Source organism: Corvus cornix, chromosome 5, assembly GCF_000738735.6.
Source record: "Corvus cornix cornix isolate S_Up_H32 chromosome 5, ASM73873v5, whole genome shotgun sequence".
NCBI classification, from domain to species: Eukaryota; Metazoa; Chordata; class Aves; order Passeriformes; family Corvidae; genus Corvus; species Corvus cornix.
The window spans coordinates 48,980,646-48,995,243 of NC_046335.1; the positions used below are offsets into that span (position 1 = coordinate 48,980,646).

At 40.7% G+C, this 14,598-nt stretch overlaps 1 protein-coding gene across 6 annotated transcripts in view; it reads left to right on the forward strand.

Moving 5' to 3' along the window:
• The window catches only part of PTPN5 (protein tyrosine phosphatase non-receptor type 5), a 78,248-nt gene that overhangs the window by 10,959 nt on the left and 52,691 nt on the right, over window positions 1–14,598 (forward strand). For all 6 annotated transcript variants that reach the window (XM_039552987.1, XM_039552988.1, XM_039552986.1 and 3 more), the window contains exon 2: window positions 11,521–11,631. In XM_039552987.1, the coding sequence (XP_039408921.1) occupies window positions 11,532–11,631 (100 nt within the window). In that variant the 5' untranslated portion in view covers window positions 11,521–11,531. The remainder of the gene's footprint in view (window positions 1–11,520; window positions 11,632–14,598) is intronic.

Here is a 14,598-nt window from a genome sequence, read left to right on the forward strand (position 1 = left end):
AAGTTATGAGGGGTTGAGATGAGCAAAAATCTGCGATCTTGCTAATGTGTCAGGCTAGATAAAGCCTTGCTTGCTTGTCATAGTGATTTGCATGGTATTGGTCTTTTTCCCCAGAGAAGCATTTTTTTCCTGTTGTTTGAGAACAGGTCTCAGACCTCAGATCAGTGTAAATTTCAGAGCTTCTCTGCTGTGCTAATCCCTCATTGCATTGTTTTGGAGCTGCTAATTGATGGTAATTCTGGATGCTTAACACATTTTATCTGAGGATTCTTAAACCTTTTTCTGGCAGACTCAGTGACACTGGTTGATGCGGGGAATGGTTTTGGGGAAGCAAAGGGATTGGAAGGCGGAAGAAGCTGTTTCTCTTTTGTGCCTTTTGTGTGCAGTGGAGCCATGAAAAGCAAGAGCTGGAAAGGGTGAGAGAGTGATTGTTCCAATCCCCCTCTGCACCTACCAGGCTTTCATATTTGAAGAGTATGATGCAGAAGCAGAGCTCCATCTGCTGATGTTCCCTTTTATGTGAGATAGCTCCTCAAAGAAGGGGGTCTTACATAAATGACTTTGCTATCTGTGGACATGTTGTTAACTACTGCACAGAAAAGGAAAAGTGAGAAATCAAGTCAGTTCCAGGGCTGGAGAAAGTAAGCACCCCTTTTAGTTGTATGTGAGTCATCATTTCTAAGCAAGGTTTAGCATCTTCACAAAATTTGGACCAAGATAACTTCAGACATTTACCCCAAAATGAAGCTTGGTTTTTCTTCATGTGGAACTTGGATGGCAGAGGGAACAAGGTCAGATTATGTGGTGTTGGCTGGCAAGTAGGGAAATTTCAAGGCCTGTCCACAAAGGCATAGGTATTTTTTTCTGTCTGGAAGGATTCTGATACTCAGCTGAGGGGCAAAATCTGCTCTTCTGTTTTGGTTTGAAGTGGTGTCTAGGGAAGAGGAAAACAGTATTGGCAGCAGCTTCATTTGCTTTGAGCATTATGTCTGTCTATCCCCTGGAGAACTCATTAATTTTTAAGGCTGTGGTAGCAGTAGGCTAAATGGATACAATAGTGATACCCTGATGGTTTGAGACAGTGCATTCATCCTTTTGGGATAAGCAGTTCTGCTCCCTTCAGAGATTGTGTCACCCCAAGATTGCTGGGTCAGTCTAACCTGAGAAAGCAGCTGTTTAGCAAACAGGAAGATGCCATTTGCTATAATAATGGAAACAAGAAAACTGTTGTTTTTAGAGCATTGTGTGCTCTTTTTAGAGCATTGACTGCTCTCTGATTGAATCCTCCTTAAGATTAATTTACCATGCTACTAAACTCCACCTGTTTGTAGAAAAGGGGTTTATACAAGAAGGTGAGGCTCACCATCGTTTATGCTAGGGAGACAATAGTCTGTGAAAGATAAGGTTCTGAGTGACACTGGTTTCTCCTGAGCAACTGCTAGTCAGGATGAGTGTTGATTTGTTGACTTACAGGGTCTTAATATTGTAAATGGATAAGCTTTTCAAATGTGGATATGTTAAGGGCAGTCATGTTTCAGGTACATGCATATATGGCCCTTTTGTTGCTTGAAATGTCCAAATACTTAACAAAATCAAGTAAAATTAAGACAATACTGTCCTACTGTGGGAGGACACATCAGACAGGGTGGGGAGCTCCTGAGTCCTGACAAGCAGGGAAGGCTGTGGCACAGCCCTGGAGTCCTGGTACCAGTTTGTTGTCACCTGTCACATAGCCACAATGCATGGAGCAGGATAAAAGGGGGATCCTTGCATGCCCCACTGTTGGGGCTGTGGTTCACAAGTGGGACAGACCTGGCTGCAGCCGGGGCCTGAGGCATTCTGCAGGCAGTTCTTGGGTACACGTGCTCAGCTGTGAAGGTACCAGGAGTATTGAAGGATACAGGACATTGAGAGGCACTTAGGACAGTGAAGGGTGGAGGCAGTTAACTGATGAACCTCCATTTGGTACTGAAAGCACTTACTGGCTTTACTTTCAGCTTACCATCCTTACTTTTAACCCTACTGGCCTTACCTGAGTACTGAGACGATTTAATGCAGATTTGGATGGTTGTGAAGTGCCTCTGTCTGGTCTGTCCATTCTCTTAACAATGTCTAATGCTGCTTCCCCTCTGCACTATTGCAATCCATTTCCAAGAACTGGAAGTCAGAAGTGTGCAGTCTGTTCCAGCTGATGGGGTTGGAAGCAGTAGGGGCTCCAAATTAGATGCTATATAGCTTCTAGTTAAAAAAACAATGCCAAGATACCGTGAAATACTCCCCATATAAACATCAAGGGGAGAATAATGCTCCATCTAACGCAAATTATATTCAGTGCATAAAGCTCTTATATGTGCTGTATATTTCATCATGTTTGCAAGTTTATAGGGCTTATCTTCCAGGCTCTGGACTGTAAACGTCATCAGCCCTGTGATTCAAGAAAGATCAAGCTCGTTAATCCAAGAATAACAGAGAAAATATAGATGGACAGTGATCCAGACCACAGAAACAGCTTTGTGCTTTAAGACCCATGGATGTAAATGTGTACTCAGACACTGGGGATCCTTCATTCTTTGGAGGGATGCTGTCAACTCGTGTCCCACTGAGATTAGACTCAAGGGCACTTACTACCTGCAGGATTCAGCCTTAAATGCCTGCCAAAATGTTCTCTGCCTTTGTAACTTGCAATGGTTCAAAGCTTCTCCTTTTTTCCAAATTTTTTTTTTTAATTTTTAAAATTAAAACAGTAGAAATCCATTCTACTGTGGTACTAACACTTTCTCCCCACCTCCCTCCCAGAGTCACTCTTCCTGGACTGGAACCCTCGGTATAATTTTTCAGTATGTTTCAGGTTTGTTTTGCTAACATAGGAAGGATTTAAAACCTAAAGGCTGGCAAAACCTTAACTAGCCTATTACAAATGTGTCACTATTCATTAAGGACTCTCTAGGGTGCAGTATGTTCCTTGGTGGATTGGCTTCCTGGAAATTTAATGGCAGTTTGTGAATTGGCATCCAATTTTGTTTTTAGTCTATCTCCTGCTACTATAGAAAGCAATTTTGGTTCTGATAATTTGAGAAATTCTCTTTTGCTTTGCTTTACTTTCATGTTGTACTTTAGGCAGGAGGATGAGTCAGCTGGTGCGATCTTTGAGAAATAGTACAAAGAAAGATTTCTTTGAGTCCACTTACTTTTCTAGAAATTAAGAAGGATATTTATGCCCAGCCATCTGTAAGCAGTTGAATTCCTATCTCACCTATTGGTGAAGTTCAGTTAAGTTCAGGAAAGGCACCTGAGACTTGTATGTAATTCTAGCTTTATTTCTTTCCAATAACTTTATGGAGGTTGAGATAAGAATTGTAGAGTGCTATGGGATTTACTTAGTTCCTGTTACATCTGGAGGGGAGATTATTTTGATTCATCACATTAAAGTGTTGGATTGTTTTTATTGTGGCATGCTGCAGTATTCAGCAGTATTTACACACTGTCCATAGAGCATTTTTGTGTAACAACTTTCTAAATAACTTCATATATGGGCATAGTCAGTCTGGAATAGTTATTGTTTAAATACTCACCCTTTTATACTGTGACATAACTTGTATCTGTAGGAAAATTCATAAATGTTACATAGTTTTGGGGAGCTCCAGCTGTAAGACCCAAAGTGGCCTGTGTAGAAGAAATTATTTTGTGTAGAATTGCTTAGATAAAATATCAGCTTTTATAAGATCAACCCCCCTTAAAAATTATCACTTTGTTTTCAGCTTGTTTCTTGTCAAATACTTTCCAGTCACTTAATTTAAATGCTTAAGTGAGAACCAATATTTCTTATAAAAATCTTTGGTTTTTTAAGAGAGAGTAAATGAGCTAGTGGGTCATTTAAAATGCTTCACTCTAAAAACAACTGTCCCTTTTAAAGAAATAAAATTCCCACGTGAATGAGTTTGATACAAGTTCTTAATGTGATCCTAAACCATCTAGCAAAAGTGCCTCTAAGTATCTCTCCGTGTTTCCACAAACCGTTTGACGAGCTCTCTGGACGTATGCTGAATTCAAGTTCAAGTACCTGCATTTGTCTGTTGCCTGTGATGCACCTCTGCTCTTTGTTACTTTTGTGACCTGTACTCTGGCTCACCTGGAAGCACACAGGCAGGCATACACCTTCTCTGAATCTGCTTAGAATTCCAAGACCAGGGCTGTACCACTAGGATTGAGGTTCATGTGGGTGAGAAGGGGCATTATATCAGTGGTTAATGTATGGATAAAGAAAGGGGAAAGTTGTGGCTGTGCAGAGAGGTGGATGCAGAACTGAGTAAAACTAGTAAAAGGGTGACAGGCCATGTGGCTGGATAATATCTCGTTTTCATATCGAATTTCTCTGATGCAACTGCGGTCTGCATCACAAGTGTCAGTGCCAATGGCCAGAAGCTCTCTGTGGCCTCTTAGAAACATGACCTTGAAAGATTGTATGGATTTTGCTGGGGTTGCAAGACTGGACTCAAAACTGACTCTGTGGATCTGATATTCTTAATACTCCTAGGCAAAAGAATGTAGTAATTTTGATGCTTGCTGTTGAGCTTTGTGACATCCAGTGAGAGGGAATTATCCTTTCTGTGTGAAGACTGAGAGCTAAGGAAGCTATTGTGACCACTTGTAGTGGCAGGCTCTGTAGCAGAGTTGTCGTCTGTTATATGGGAGGCTTAGGTTTCACCAGTGGAGAATTTAATTTTCCTGTTTCATCAAGGTTGGATTTTTACAGAACTGTAACTCTGTGTACCTTGCAGAATCTGCATGAGAGCAGAGCTGATTTGTGTTGAGACAGATCTCCCACACGGCTGTGAAAACAAGTGCACAAATTCAGAGTAGCTGGGTGTAAATCTGAAGTAACTGTCATGGAGATTGATGTGCTCTCTAGGAGTTAATCTAGATTTACATCAGGGAAACTGTGACCAGAATCTCCTAGGATTCATCTTCGCTAGACTTTAGTGGCTCACTAAATTAATTGCTAATTAACTTGAGATGGTTGATTATTGTGGATGCTTCCCACATATTTCTTCTTACTGTCATCAAATTTAAAGACAGAGCTCCACTAGATCAGACCAGATCTTACCTGTTCTGAACTCCTGCTTGTCAAAAGCTGTTCCCTTCAGCTAGATACGAACACTTGAGTGCAGTCAGCAGACATTACACCAACAAAGTAACTGCAGTACACTGCAGTCCTCAGGAATCTAAACTTGTGCAGATTTGGGTCAAACCAGCCAGGGCATGGCAGCCCATATTGCTGAAGGCAATTAGAATAAGCGAGGGGTTTAGAGAGGTCTTGCAAGGTAGTCCCAGATTAGCCTTGAAGGCTGGCCTTGCCAGTTTCTACAGTGGAGTGGAGCAGTGTGAGACTTCTCCTTGGCATAAGCACAGTAGTCAGTGTGGTTTCACCACTGAGATATCCAAGCAGTGGCATTGAGCTACCTCCACTCAAAACACTTCTTCCTTTGTATGTCAGAAAGCAGGTGCTTTGGTGCTTTGTTAATTCTATACAAAGGAGGCTGTAACATGAAGTATCTCATGGTAAAATACCAGTTTGCAGTATTTAAGGACATCGGGAGGGAAATGCCTGGAGCTCTTCCTTCAAAGTCTGACAACTTTGAGGCACCCTTACTCTTCAGATTACACCATCAACACTACACTAAAAAACACACTTTTCTTGTATGTGTTTTGTAGGGCTTAAATGAAATTGGGTTTCCAAAAGGATGGGGTGTGTCTGATCCTGCTGTAGTCTGGGTGATGGAGTTTTATGACAGCCTTACTTGAAAACTAAATTTAGGTTCTGTTCCAGACCCCTCTGGAATGGAGGCAGAGTAGGACAGTTAAAGCAAACCAACTTGAGAACCTCTAATGCCCTTGAAAATAGTAAAAGGATCTGTGGCAGGGTTGAAAACAAAACTAAATTAGGCCTCTATTTAATAAAAGGTCCTTATTCTTAAATAAACATGTTAGGTCCTAACAGAGAACGTGCCTAAACAGCATGAATTTAAAAGTTGCCCTTTTCTTTACAAATGTGCTTAACAACCTCCCAGACCTTGGGCTTCACTTTGAACACTGCCTCCCAACAGCCTGCAGTTTGAACTGGGAGGGCCTGGTCATGCTGGCTGATGAGCACGCAGTGAAGATGTAAGGATACAATAAATGGGTGATCATCTTTCTCTCCTGCATGCAAAAGTAAAGGCACTGTGCCAAGCAAATATGCGCATTAGATGACTAACAGCTCCCACACTGCCAGTGTAGGCAGGGAATATGCAATGCAGCCAATATGTGTCTCAGAACCACACCAGCTGCTTTTTATTCTTAATGTTTGGTTTTGTTTTTAAATAGGAGTTCGGATCTTTGAGCAGGATGTTTATCTCTATGCACAGAAAACAATATTGGTCATAGCTTTTAATATACGATCAAGTTTTTAGAACTACTGGCTGATATATCTGTTGTGAGTGACATCAGAATTTCAAGTAACTGCTATAAATGCTCTCTAGGATGGCTGTGCATATCATGTGTAATTTTCTGAGTTTACCTTTATTTAGTGGCTAGAAAATAGCTTTTTAAAGAAAGGGAGAATATTTTTTTTTGCAGTGGGAATATTGTTTTAAAGTTTTGTATTTAATGTTTGGGTTTGTATTGAATTTTTATTAATATTTTTGCCCTGATTGAGTTTTGATTACTCTTTTTTGGGTAAAACTGGTGGGAGGTGTTCACAAAAATCATTATGCTGTAACAAAGGAGTTGATACTTGCTTAGCCTTAGTTTTACAATGTACATGTGGATGTACAATGAGCTGAACCCCCAGGGAAGTCCTGTAAATCCCTGTAAGCAGAGTGCAGTTCACTTTAGCATTTAATCTAGCAGTGAGCTTCCACTGAAGAGGGCCCCCTTTTCATTCCCTCAGTGAGGACTAGTCCACACCCCACCCAATTAATTAGTTTTCTGTCAGTTCTGCAAGCTGAAGCAGCAGCCTTGTTGCTGCATAGATAGCTAAGACTGGGGGATAGGATGCAGTAGAGGAAACTGAACAGGATGAAGCAAAACCCCTCTCTTTCTGCAGCAGTGTAAGGTTAGATCATGCTAAATGCAACACAAAGTGAACCTCAACTGTTCAATAAGGTGGACTTATTTAAATTCCCCAAGAAATATTAAGGATCCTCTGAGATAAGAACTCTACAACCACAGAATGGTAGGCAGTCTCTTGAGCTGAATCTTTAAAAAATGGAGAAACAGGAAACCAAAGACAGACTCTCAAACCACCAAGTTACAGTTCTGTGGCCTCACAACTAGCTGATCTGGCGTTCAATGAACAGACCTCTGTTGTTCCCAGAGCTAAAAATTCTTCATGTTTATCATGCTTATTACTGACATCTCCTAAGTATACAGTATTGCAGAAAGCAGACTTCCGGAGTACAGGTAGAGAAGAGCTGAAGTCCTCAGATGTTCTCCAGGACACGTTCTCATGGACAGTGGCAGAATCTGTCAGTATCTATTTAGCACTGAGTGAATGTCTGATGAAAAACTAATTTTTGAGAAGGAACAAAGCCCTATTTCCCTTACAGAGCTATGTAGTAGTCTGGATAATATTTACTCTGTTTTAAAAACCTGTTTCTTCTTTCTTGATGTCTCTCCAAGTTGGCATCCAGATCCCTCATCCCAGTTATGTTGGTTTTGCCAGTAAAAAATTGCTCTTACGTGGACTAGCAGTTAGAAGGGGTTGTGTGGAATGACTGGGATGGCAGTCGACAGATAGTCTGCATTATATAAGCTGTGCTTTCTACCCAGGTGGTTAATTAAACTTGGTGTTCGGATCCCAAGACAGAAATTGCTTATGTGCACACTTCTTTTAATAACGTGTTTCTGTTCCTCTGCCCCTGGAGTCTTAGCCCTGTCTCCCGGTTTGTCCGTTCGCAAGAGAGAAAAGGGAATGTAAGGACAAAAGGAGAGTGTGTGGCTCCATGTAGTCTCATTTTGGGCAAATAGTCTTGTCTGATTGGGGGTTGTGGATGGAGTGAGGGAACATCTTACAGCATCACTACGGATTGCCTGAATGATGTGTGCTTTGGAATAGATGCTATGTCCTTCCCAGAAGAGGGAGAAAATTATCAGTAGCAATAAACCATTTTATCATTTTGTGTACATTACTGTTCTGTGATGATGCTCCTGCACATTAAACTGCTTTGTTATCCTGTCAGAGCCAGGGTATGTATACAGATAATTGTGTGTACAATTTTTACTTGCGTCTGGGCAGACCATGTCATTGTTTCCAGCAAAAATTAACGTGGTAGCTTAAAAACATGGGATTTTCCTCGTGCTTATCACAAGATAAAGTCACTCTTGCTTCCATGAAGTAGTCTGAATGTGCTTCTGAGTATTTTCTACCAGAAATTTGGCAATTGCTTCTCAGTCCTCTGAGACACATCCTCTAGGGGTTTCACACAGCTCAAAGTTAGGTGCCAAAATCTTCTTTTAACTTGGAGCCTGGTTTTGCTGGCACTTTTGCACGAGTGAGTAGTCCTCTAACTCTGGTTTTAGCTGCTCATCTCAGAATAACAAAGGACACAACGGAGTTTTGAAAGGAAGGTCATGCAGTTGTATTGCCTTTATTGTTTAATGTGAGTTCCTTTCTGTAAAACTACTTGGCCTTGAAGGTTTTCCTTGTGGTCAAGGGCAAATGGAATTATGTCTTCATCAGTGTTCATTCATCAGTGTACAGTAAGTGTAAAATGCTGTCAAATCTTAGCATTGTTTTCACATCATTTTTGCACTGATAATAACTGCAAGGTGTAAGTTAATTGAGAATAAGCCTTTATGCATTTTCAGAGGCAGGAGTGATTCCTGTCTTGCTTTAGTGGCATTTTCCTTTGAAAAATATCTGCTGTTGTAGAGACAGAAAGATGGGGCATATTAGGCAATAGATGGGTATTTCTTTCAACAGTGTAAAACTACACCTGCCCCTAAATTACATGATGGGGAAAGAGGGAGTAGAGGAGGAATGCTTGAGTTTGGAGGCAGTGTAAAGAAAGGAATAAAGTGTGGAGTCTGGCAAAGCATCTGCACTGAATGCAGTCTACAACAGTAGAACATAGTTTAAGAAGAGGCCCCTCTCTCTTTATAGAAGAGTATAGAGCTTCAGCATTAATTCTTATTCATTTGGCCTCTCTGGAAATGTTGTGATACCAAGTTCTTTGCTCACTGTGTGTAAAGAAAACAGTTTTATACCAGCATTTGAATATTGTGATGAGCTGTAGACACTAAGGGAGGTCAAAGAAAGCATTTGGGGCTACTGTCATTGTAACCAGCTCTGTGCTAAAAGCTAGGTGTGATCAGGTTACCTTGTGTCAGCTGAACCACAGTAACCCTATGTAAACATTCTAAGTCTACTTTTTCAAAAGTGTGAACCACTTCTGGCTTGAATTTTAGCTCTTGTCTTTTGCTTGCGTTGGACTGAGAGTGTGCAGAGTTAATTACACTTCCACTTAACAGAAGTAATAAGCTTTGCTTGCTGGGGCAACCTGTTCAGATACCAGAGCCCTTCGTGTCAAGACAAAAGATCTGTATAGAGAAGTACAACATCCTTTGTTAGATCACTTGGTGCAGTTTGGGGATATAATTTGGCCTTCAATAGTGAGCCAAAAGACACCAATTCCTTTTATCCTGTGGCAGTCCCTTATGAAATCCAGTTACTCCTTGGTTCTGCACCTCATTGCTGTTCTGGAGTGACATGACTGCATTGCGACGCCTGTTTCTTGGGAGCTGTTGCACACAACTGGCAATTATGTCATTGACAAGTTTGAGGGGCAGTGGGGGTGCTGATGGTAGACTCAGAACTATCCACACCATCTTTTTATGGTGTTTGTTAGTTGCTTTGAGCAGCACTTGCTCTGTAAAAGAAGGTTGACTTTCTTCAGGGCTTGCCTGCAAGACATCTTTTCTGGTTTTGAGCCTGGTCTGAAGAAATCTCATCAGAAAATGAACTTAATAAAAACATCTAGCTGTAAAGAATTGGTTGTCATATTTTCCTGGGAAGGAGGGAGAGGTGTTTCTAAGTGGCTATAAAAGTATAAATACCATCTGTATGACGTATTCTTATTTTTTCTGGTTTTACGAATAACTTTGGATTAGGTTTTGAGACACACTCTGTATACAGACAGTAATTCTTATTCTTGGACTTATCTACTATGTTTGTACTACTCTAAGGGAAAGAGACACATGTATCCAGGCCTTTCCAGCCAGTTTCATTCCTTAATAATCCCTTGTCCTGGGTAGCAGAGGATTGCTTAGTGCTAAGATGTGTTATATTGGATGAGATGATTTTTTGAGGAGTGCCTCACACATTATTGTGCTGTTTTGCTTTTACCTGGATGCTGTCTTCTTATATCCTAGTGTCTTCTAAGAATGTGGCTTGCTTTTAAATATGTTTTTCTTTTACATACAAATGTGCTTCTCTCTATGCAGTGATCATCTCATGTCCCAGTGCCAGAGGTAAAGTCTGCATATCTAAATAGTCCTGGATTTATTAGCCTGTTCAGAAAGATCATTTTCTAGCCAAGATTTCAACAGTACCTCTGTAGGAGAGGGCACTTGCAGAGTTTAGCCCTTTAAACTCATGTTCTTCAGGAGACTTCTTGATTGGGTTTGTGGGGCACAGTGTATTGGCATCAATATAAAGAGTTCTATTTGTCTCTGTGGACTTGGGAAGAGGCTGTGAATGAACTGGCCTGATGTTCACAGTGCAAGGTCCTTTAGATGTAGATCACAAATCACATAAGATATGAAGGCAGAGTACTTCATAATCTGGACAAAAAAAGGCATCCCTGGCACCTCCCTTAGCTGAATGTGTGAAGGAGGAAAAGGTTCTTGCAGTTTGTTAGGGGTGAATGTCTTTCCACGTGCCTGCATGACCCTCTTTGCCCATGTTTTTGCCATGCTTTGAGTGGCATGTTGGGCACATGGTCTCTGAGGTTATGATGGGCTGTTCCCAAATTAAGTGTTCAGTTATTGCCACTGTGTGATAGGTATGACACATTCAGCAGTCCTTCACAAATAAGGGGTTTTGTCTTGTATTCAGACCTTTAAGCCCTCTCTGAGATTTTAGTGAAAAGGGGCATTATGATTTCCGCTGAAGGCTTTTTCTGTATGCTGCAGATGGCTCCTAAGGGAGTTTAGTTCATGGATCACCTCCTTTTCCTTAAATATTAAAAGATGTTATGGTACAAACCGTTCGGATATCTGGAAGACTTCTGGTAGATTCCAGTTCCTTTATGCAGGTAATAAGCAAAAGCAAGTTCATCAATAATAGTATGGCAATATACTTCATCTCCTTGCCATGTTTCACATCACCCCACACATCAGTGGGTCGACACTTTCTTTATGGTTGAGCAGCTTGTCATGGTCTTTCAGAATTTATTGTCAAGAAGAACTGTGTGTAAAAGCCCTGAATAGTTCTTAGACATCTGATAGTGTTAAAGCTTAGATTCTCCCTTTATTTTTCAGGATTCTAGTGCATGAAGGACGTAAATGATAATCCCAGAGGACCATCTGTCCTGGAGCAGGCATTGGAACCAAGTTACTATGTGACTGAAAGGGCTGAATGCAAGTCAGATGGTAAGTAAGACAAGGAAGATGAGATATATCATACTGTCACTTCAGTACAGATGAGAAGTACCTCCATACACTCTTCCAGAACTTGTCCTAATTTTCAGGTTTTAAGTGTTTTGCAAAGCCCAGTGAGCATGGCAGGTAGTTTTTGCTACATCTTTTCATGATGGAGTATATATTTTAACCTAGTTGTGGTTCTTACATCATTCAGAATCTATTTTACCTCCATTGCCTGCTTGATGTCTGTGACTAGCTTGGATTTCTAAGGAAGCCTAAAGGATTGAGCCTTTGTCTCCAAAAAGCTCCTGAGGAAGTCCTTTTAAATCCAATCCATAGCTGTCTCAAGTGGGTTTTTCTTTTTAATTGATTTGTGGTAAACAGTAAGTAAGTTAGTTTTGTTTAATCATTGAGGAATGATGATTTTTCTTTTTAATCATCGAGGAAGTGGGTGTTTCCAAGCCATTCTGGACTTGTTTCTAAACATATTCTGTCTCTTACAGGAAAGTGTCTCCTGTCTGCATAGTGAGGGCTCTTGGAGCATGCATCCAGTGTAGATAAACCTTTTTTGGCTTTTTTGGTTACCTGATTTATTTACTGGTTGCAGTTGATGCTGCACTTGGACTGGCCTTTGGTAGCTTCTTGCAGACTGTTGCAGTTTGTGGTTGTTTTTATGCTGGAGGAGCCAATGCATCTGACGTGGGTGGGCCTTTGATATCAACAACACGCTGCAAAGGAGGCCCAGCTTGCAAAAAGAGGATGCTGAAAACCTTTATTAGGGGGTATTTGAAGGGCAAAAACATGTTCTGTATGCAAATAAGCTGTAAGGCGAAGGAGTTCATTCCACATGCTGTATAATTTACTGGTAAAAAGCCCTTTATGAGCTGTAATCTTATTTATGTAGGAATCCTGAAAAACTTCAGGTAACCTACAGTTATTTTTTCTGGGCATTCCCATCATCTTTACAGATTAGATATAAGTGGTCAGCTTTGGACAGCTGAAAATCAATGCCTGCCACTCATTTGATGGCAGAAGGGAGGTGCTGTCTTTTCTGTAAGCTCAGGGAGCCATGTTAGTGTTACACATTTTGGTGTTTTTTACAACATTGTCCAGATCCTTTGAGGCCAGTGTTGAATCTAGGCCATGAAACATTAATGTTATTTAATTTTTTGTTGATGTGGTGGGTAGTTGTGCTGAATAATTGCAAGCCTCATTATGTCAGGACATGTACAAACATACAATAAATGGCAAACACACATTTTGCCTCAAAGGAGTTATTTTTGATAGTTTGGCATAAATAAAAGCATGATATTTTATGTTATCTGACCCTTATCATCACAGACTATATTTAATTCAAAGCCAGATGTGAGCACCATTCTGCTGGTTATACAAAATAATGAATTCAGAAGTCATTTTGCCATGTTCATCAAATTTATCCCCTCACTGAAACTCGTAGTAAAACATAGTTAAAATATGGAGTTAAAGTAAATTGGTTCCACCCACCAACACAGAAACCACAACCCCTCTGTTTTTAGCTGGATAGCTAAAAAGAAAAAATTTATGTGCTATAAATCCAGTATATGGTTCTTAGGGCTACTGAGTATATTCAGAGATCTTTCACATTTCAATTTCTATTTCCTGTCCACCAATATGGCTGCTTTTGGGGCGAAATGTGTGAATGGTTCTGGTAGAATAATAATGCTTTTGTTAATTCTTTTCCCCCTTCCTGGTTTATAAGGGACTTCACTTTTTCCCTTGTGTCTTTGCTTAGGCTTTGACACTGCCCTTCTCTCATCTCGAGGCCAAAATACCCCGTGTTCATGCACAGAGCCTGCAGGTTGTTCATCGAAAAGGTCTTTAATCCAGCAGTGATTCCTGGCTTGCATTTTATATGTGGGCAATACAAAGGGAAGTTTTTCAAGCAGTTTTGTTTTCATTGCAAAATAAGGCGTGGGTAGTTCTGCCTTGCAGAAAAGCTTAGCCTGGAAAAACCTGGTGTGGGAGGGGAGAAAGAAAAGATCGACAATCATTTATCATGTGACATCAAAGTGGAATAGTTCCAACAAAAAGACTGTGCTAAAACTTTCCAACTGAATGTGAGCTGAAGGTCACACACTTGCCTTCATGTTAACTTGATAGAGCCAGCATGGAAGCATTGCTAAAGTACCCTGGAAGAAATTCTGTGTCTATAGGCTACCCCTGGCAAGTGTGCTTGCTGAAAAGTACTCTGGAAAGGCCTCAGTCTGAGGTAGCTGAACAGGCTGGTTGTGGCACAAGAGGCAAAGGCACTTAGAAAGTATCAGTAGTGCTAATTTCAGGAAAGGCTCAGGTGTATAAAATTCAAATCCATGTCTTTAATGTGATGAAAGATGCTCCAATGAATGTTTGAAGTAAAAGTCATTCTCCAGGCATTGGCATAGGACTGTAGACCCGTCCATGTTTCAAATTTGGCAAAGAAAAGGGTATCATTCTGTTCAGCTGTCACAAAGACAATAATAAACTTCAGTATTGCATAAAATGCTGTGTAGAATGTGTCCAAAGGTCTTCAGTGTTGTAGTGCTTAAGTTGAGCAATCAATAACAGTCATACAGAGAAAATACTGCTTTCATTGCAGGGCATAGGAGCTAATGAAAAACTTCTAAGGTGTGGTTTGATTAGGGTAGGTTGGAGGGCAGATTCAAATTCTGAAAAATTCCTTGGGAAACTGTTAGGATATGTTTATGCCAGCCAATTAATAGGGATGGTGAAACCATAAAATGATGGACTTGATTGAATAATGGTCATTTTAAGTAACCAGAAGTCTATTTATTTCACAGAACTGCCTCATGTTCACATGCTCACGTCCAACACAGCGCATGAAGCAAAAAACATAGAGAGTGAAATGAAACTGGATGGTGTTTCTGGAGGCTTGAAAAGTTTTGCTGTAGCTGCACCACAGAGCCAAGAGCTGCTCTTGTGAGGGTGGAGAACAGGATA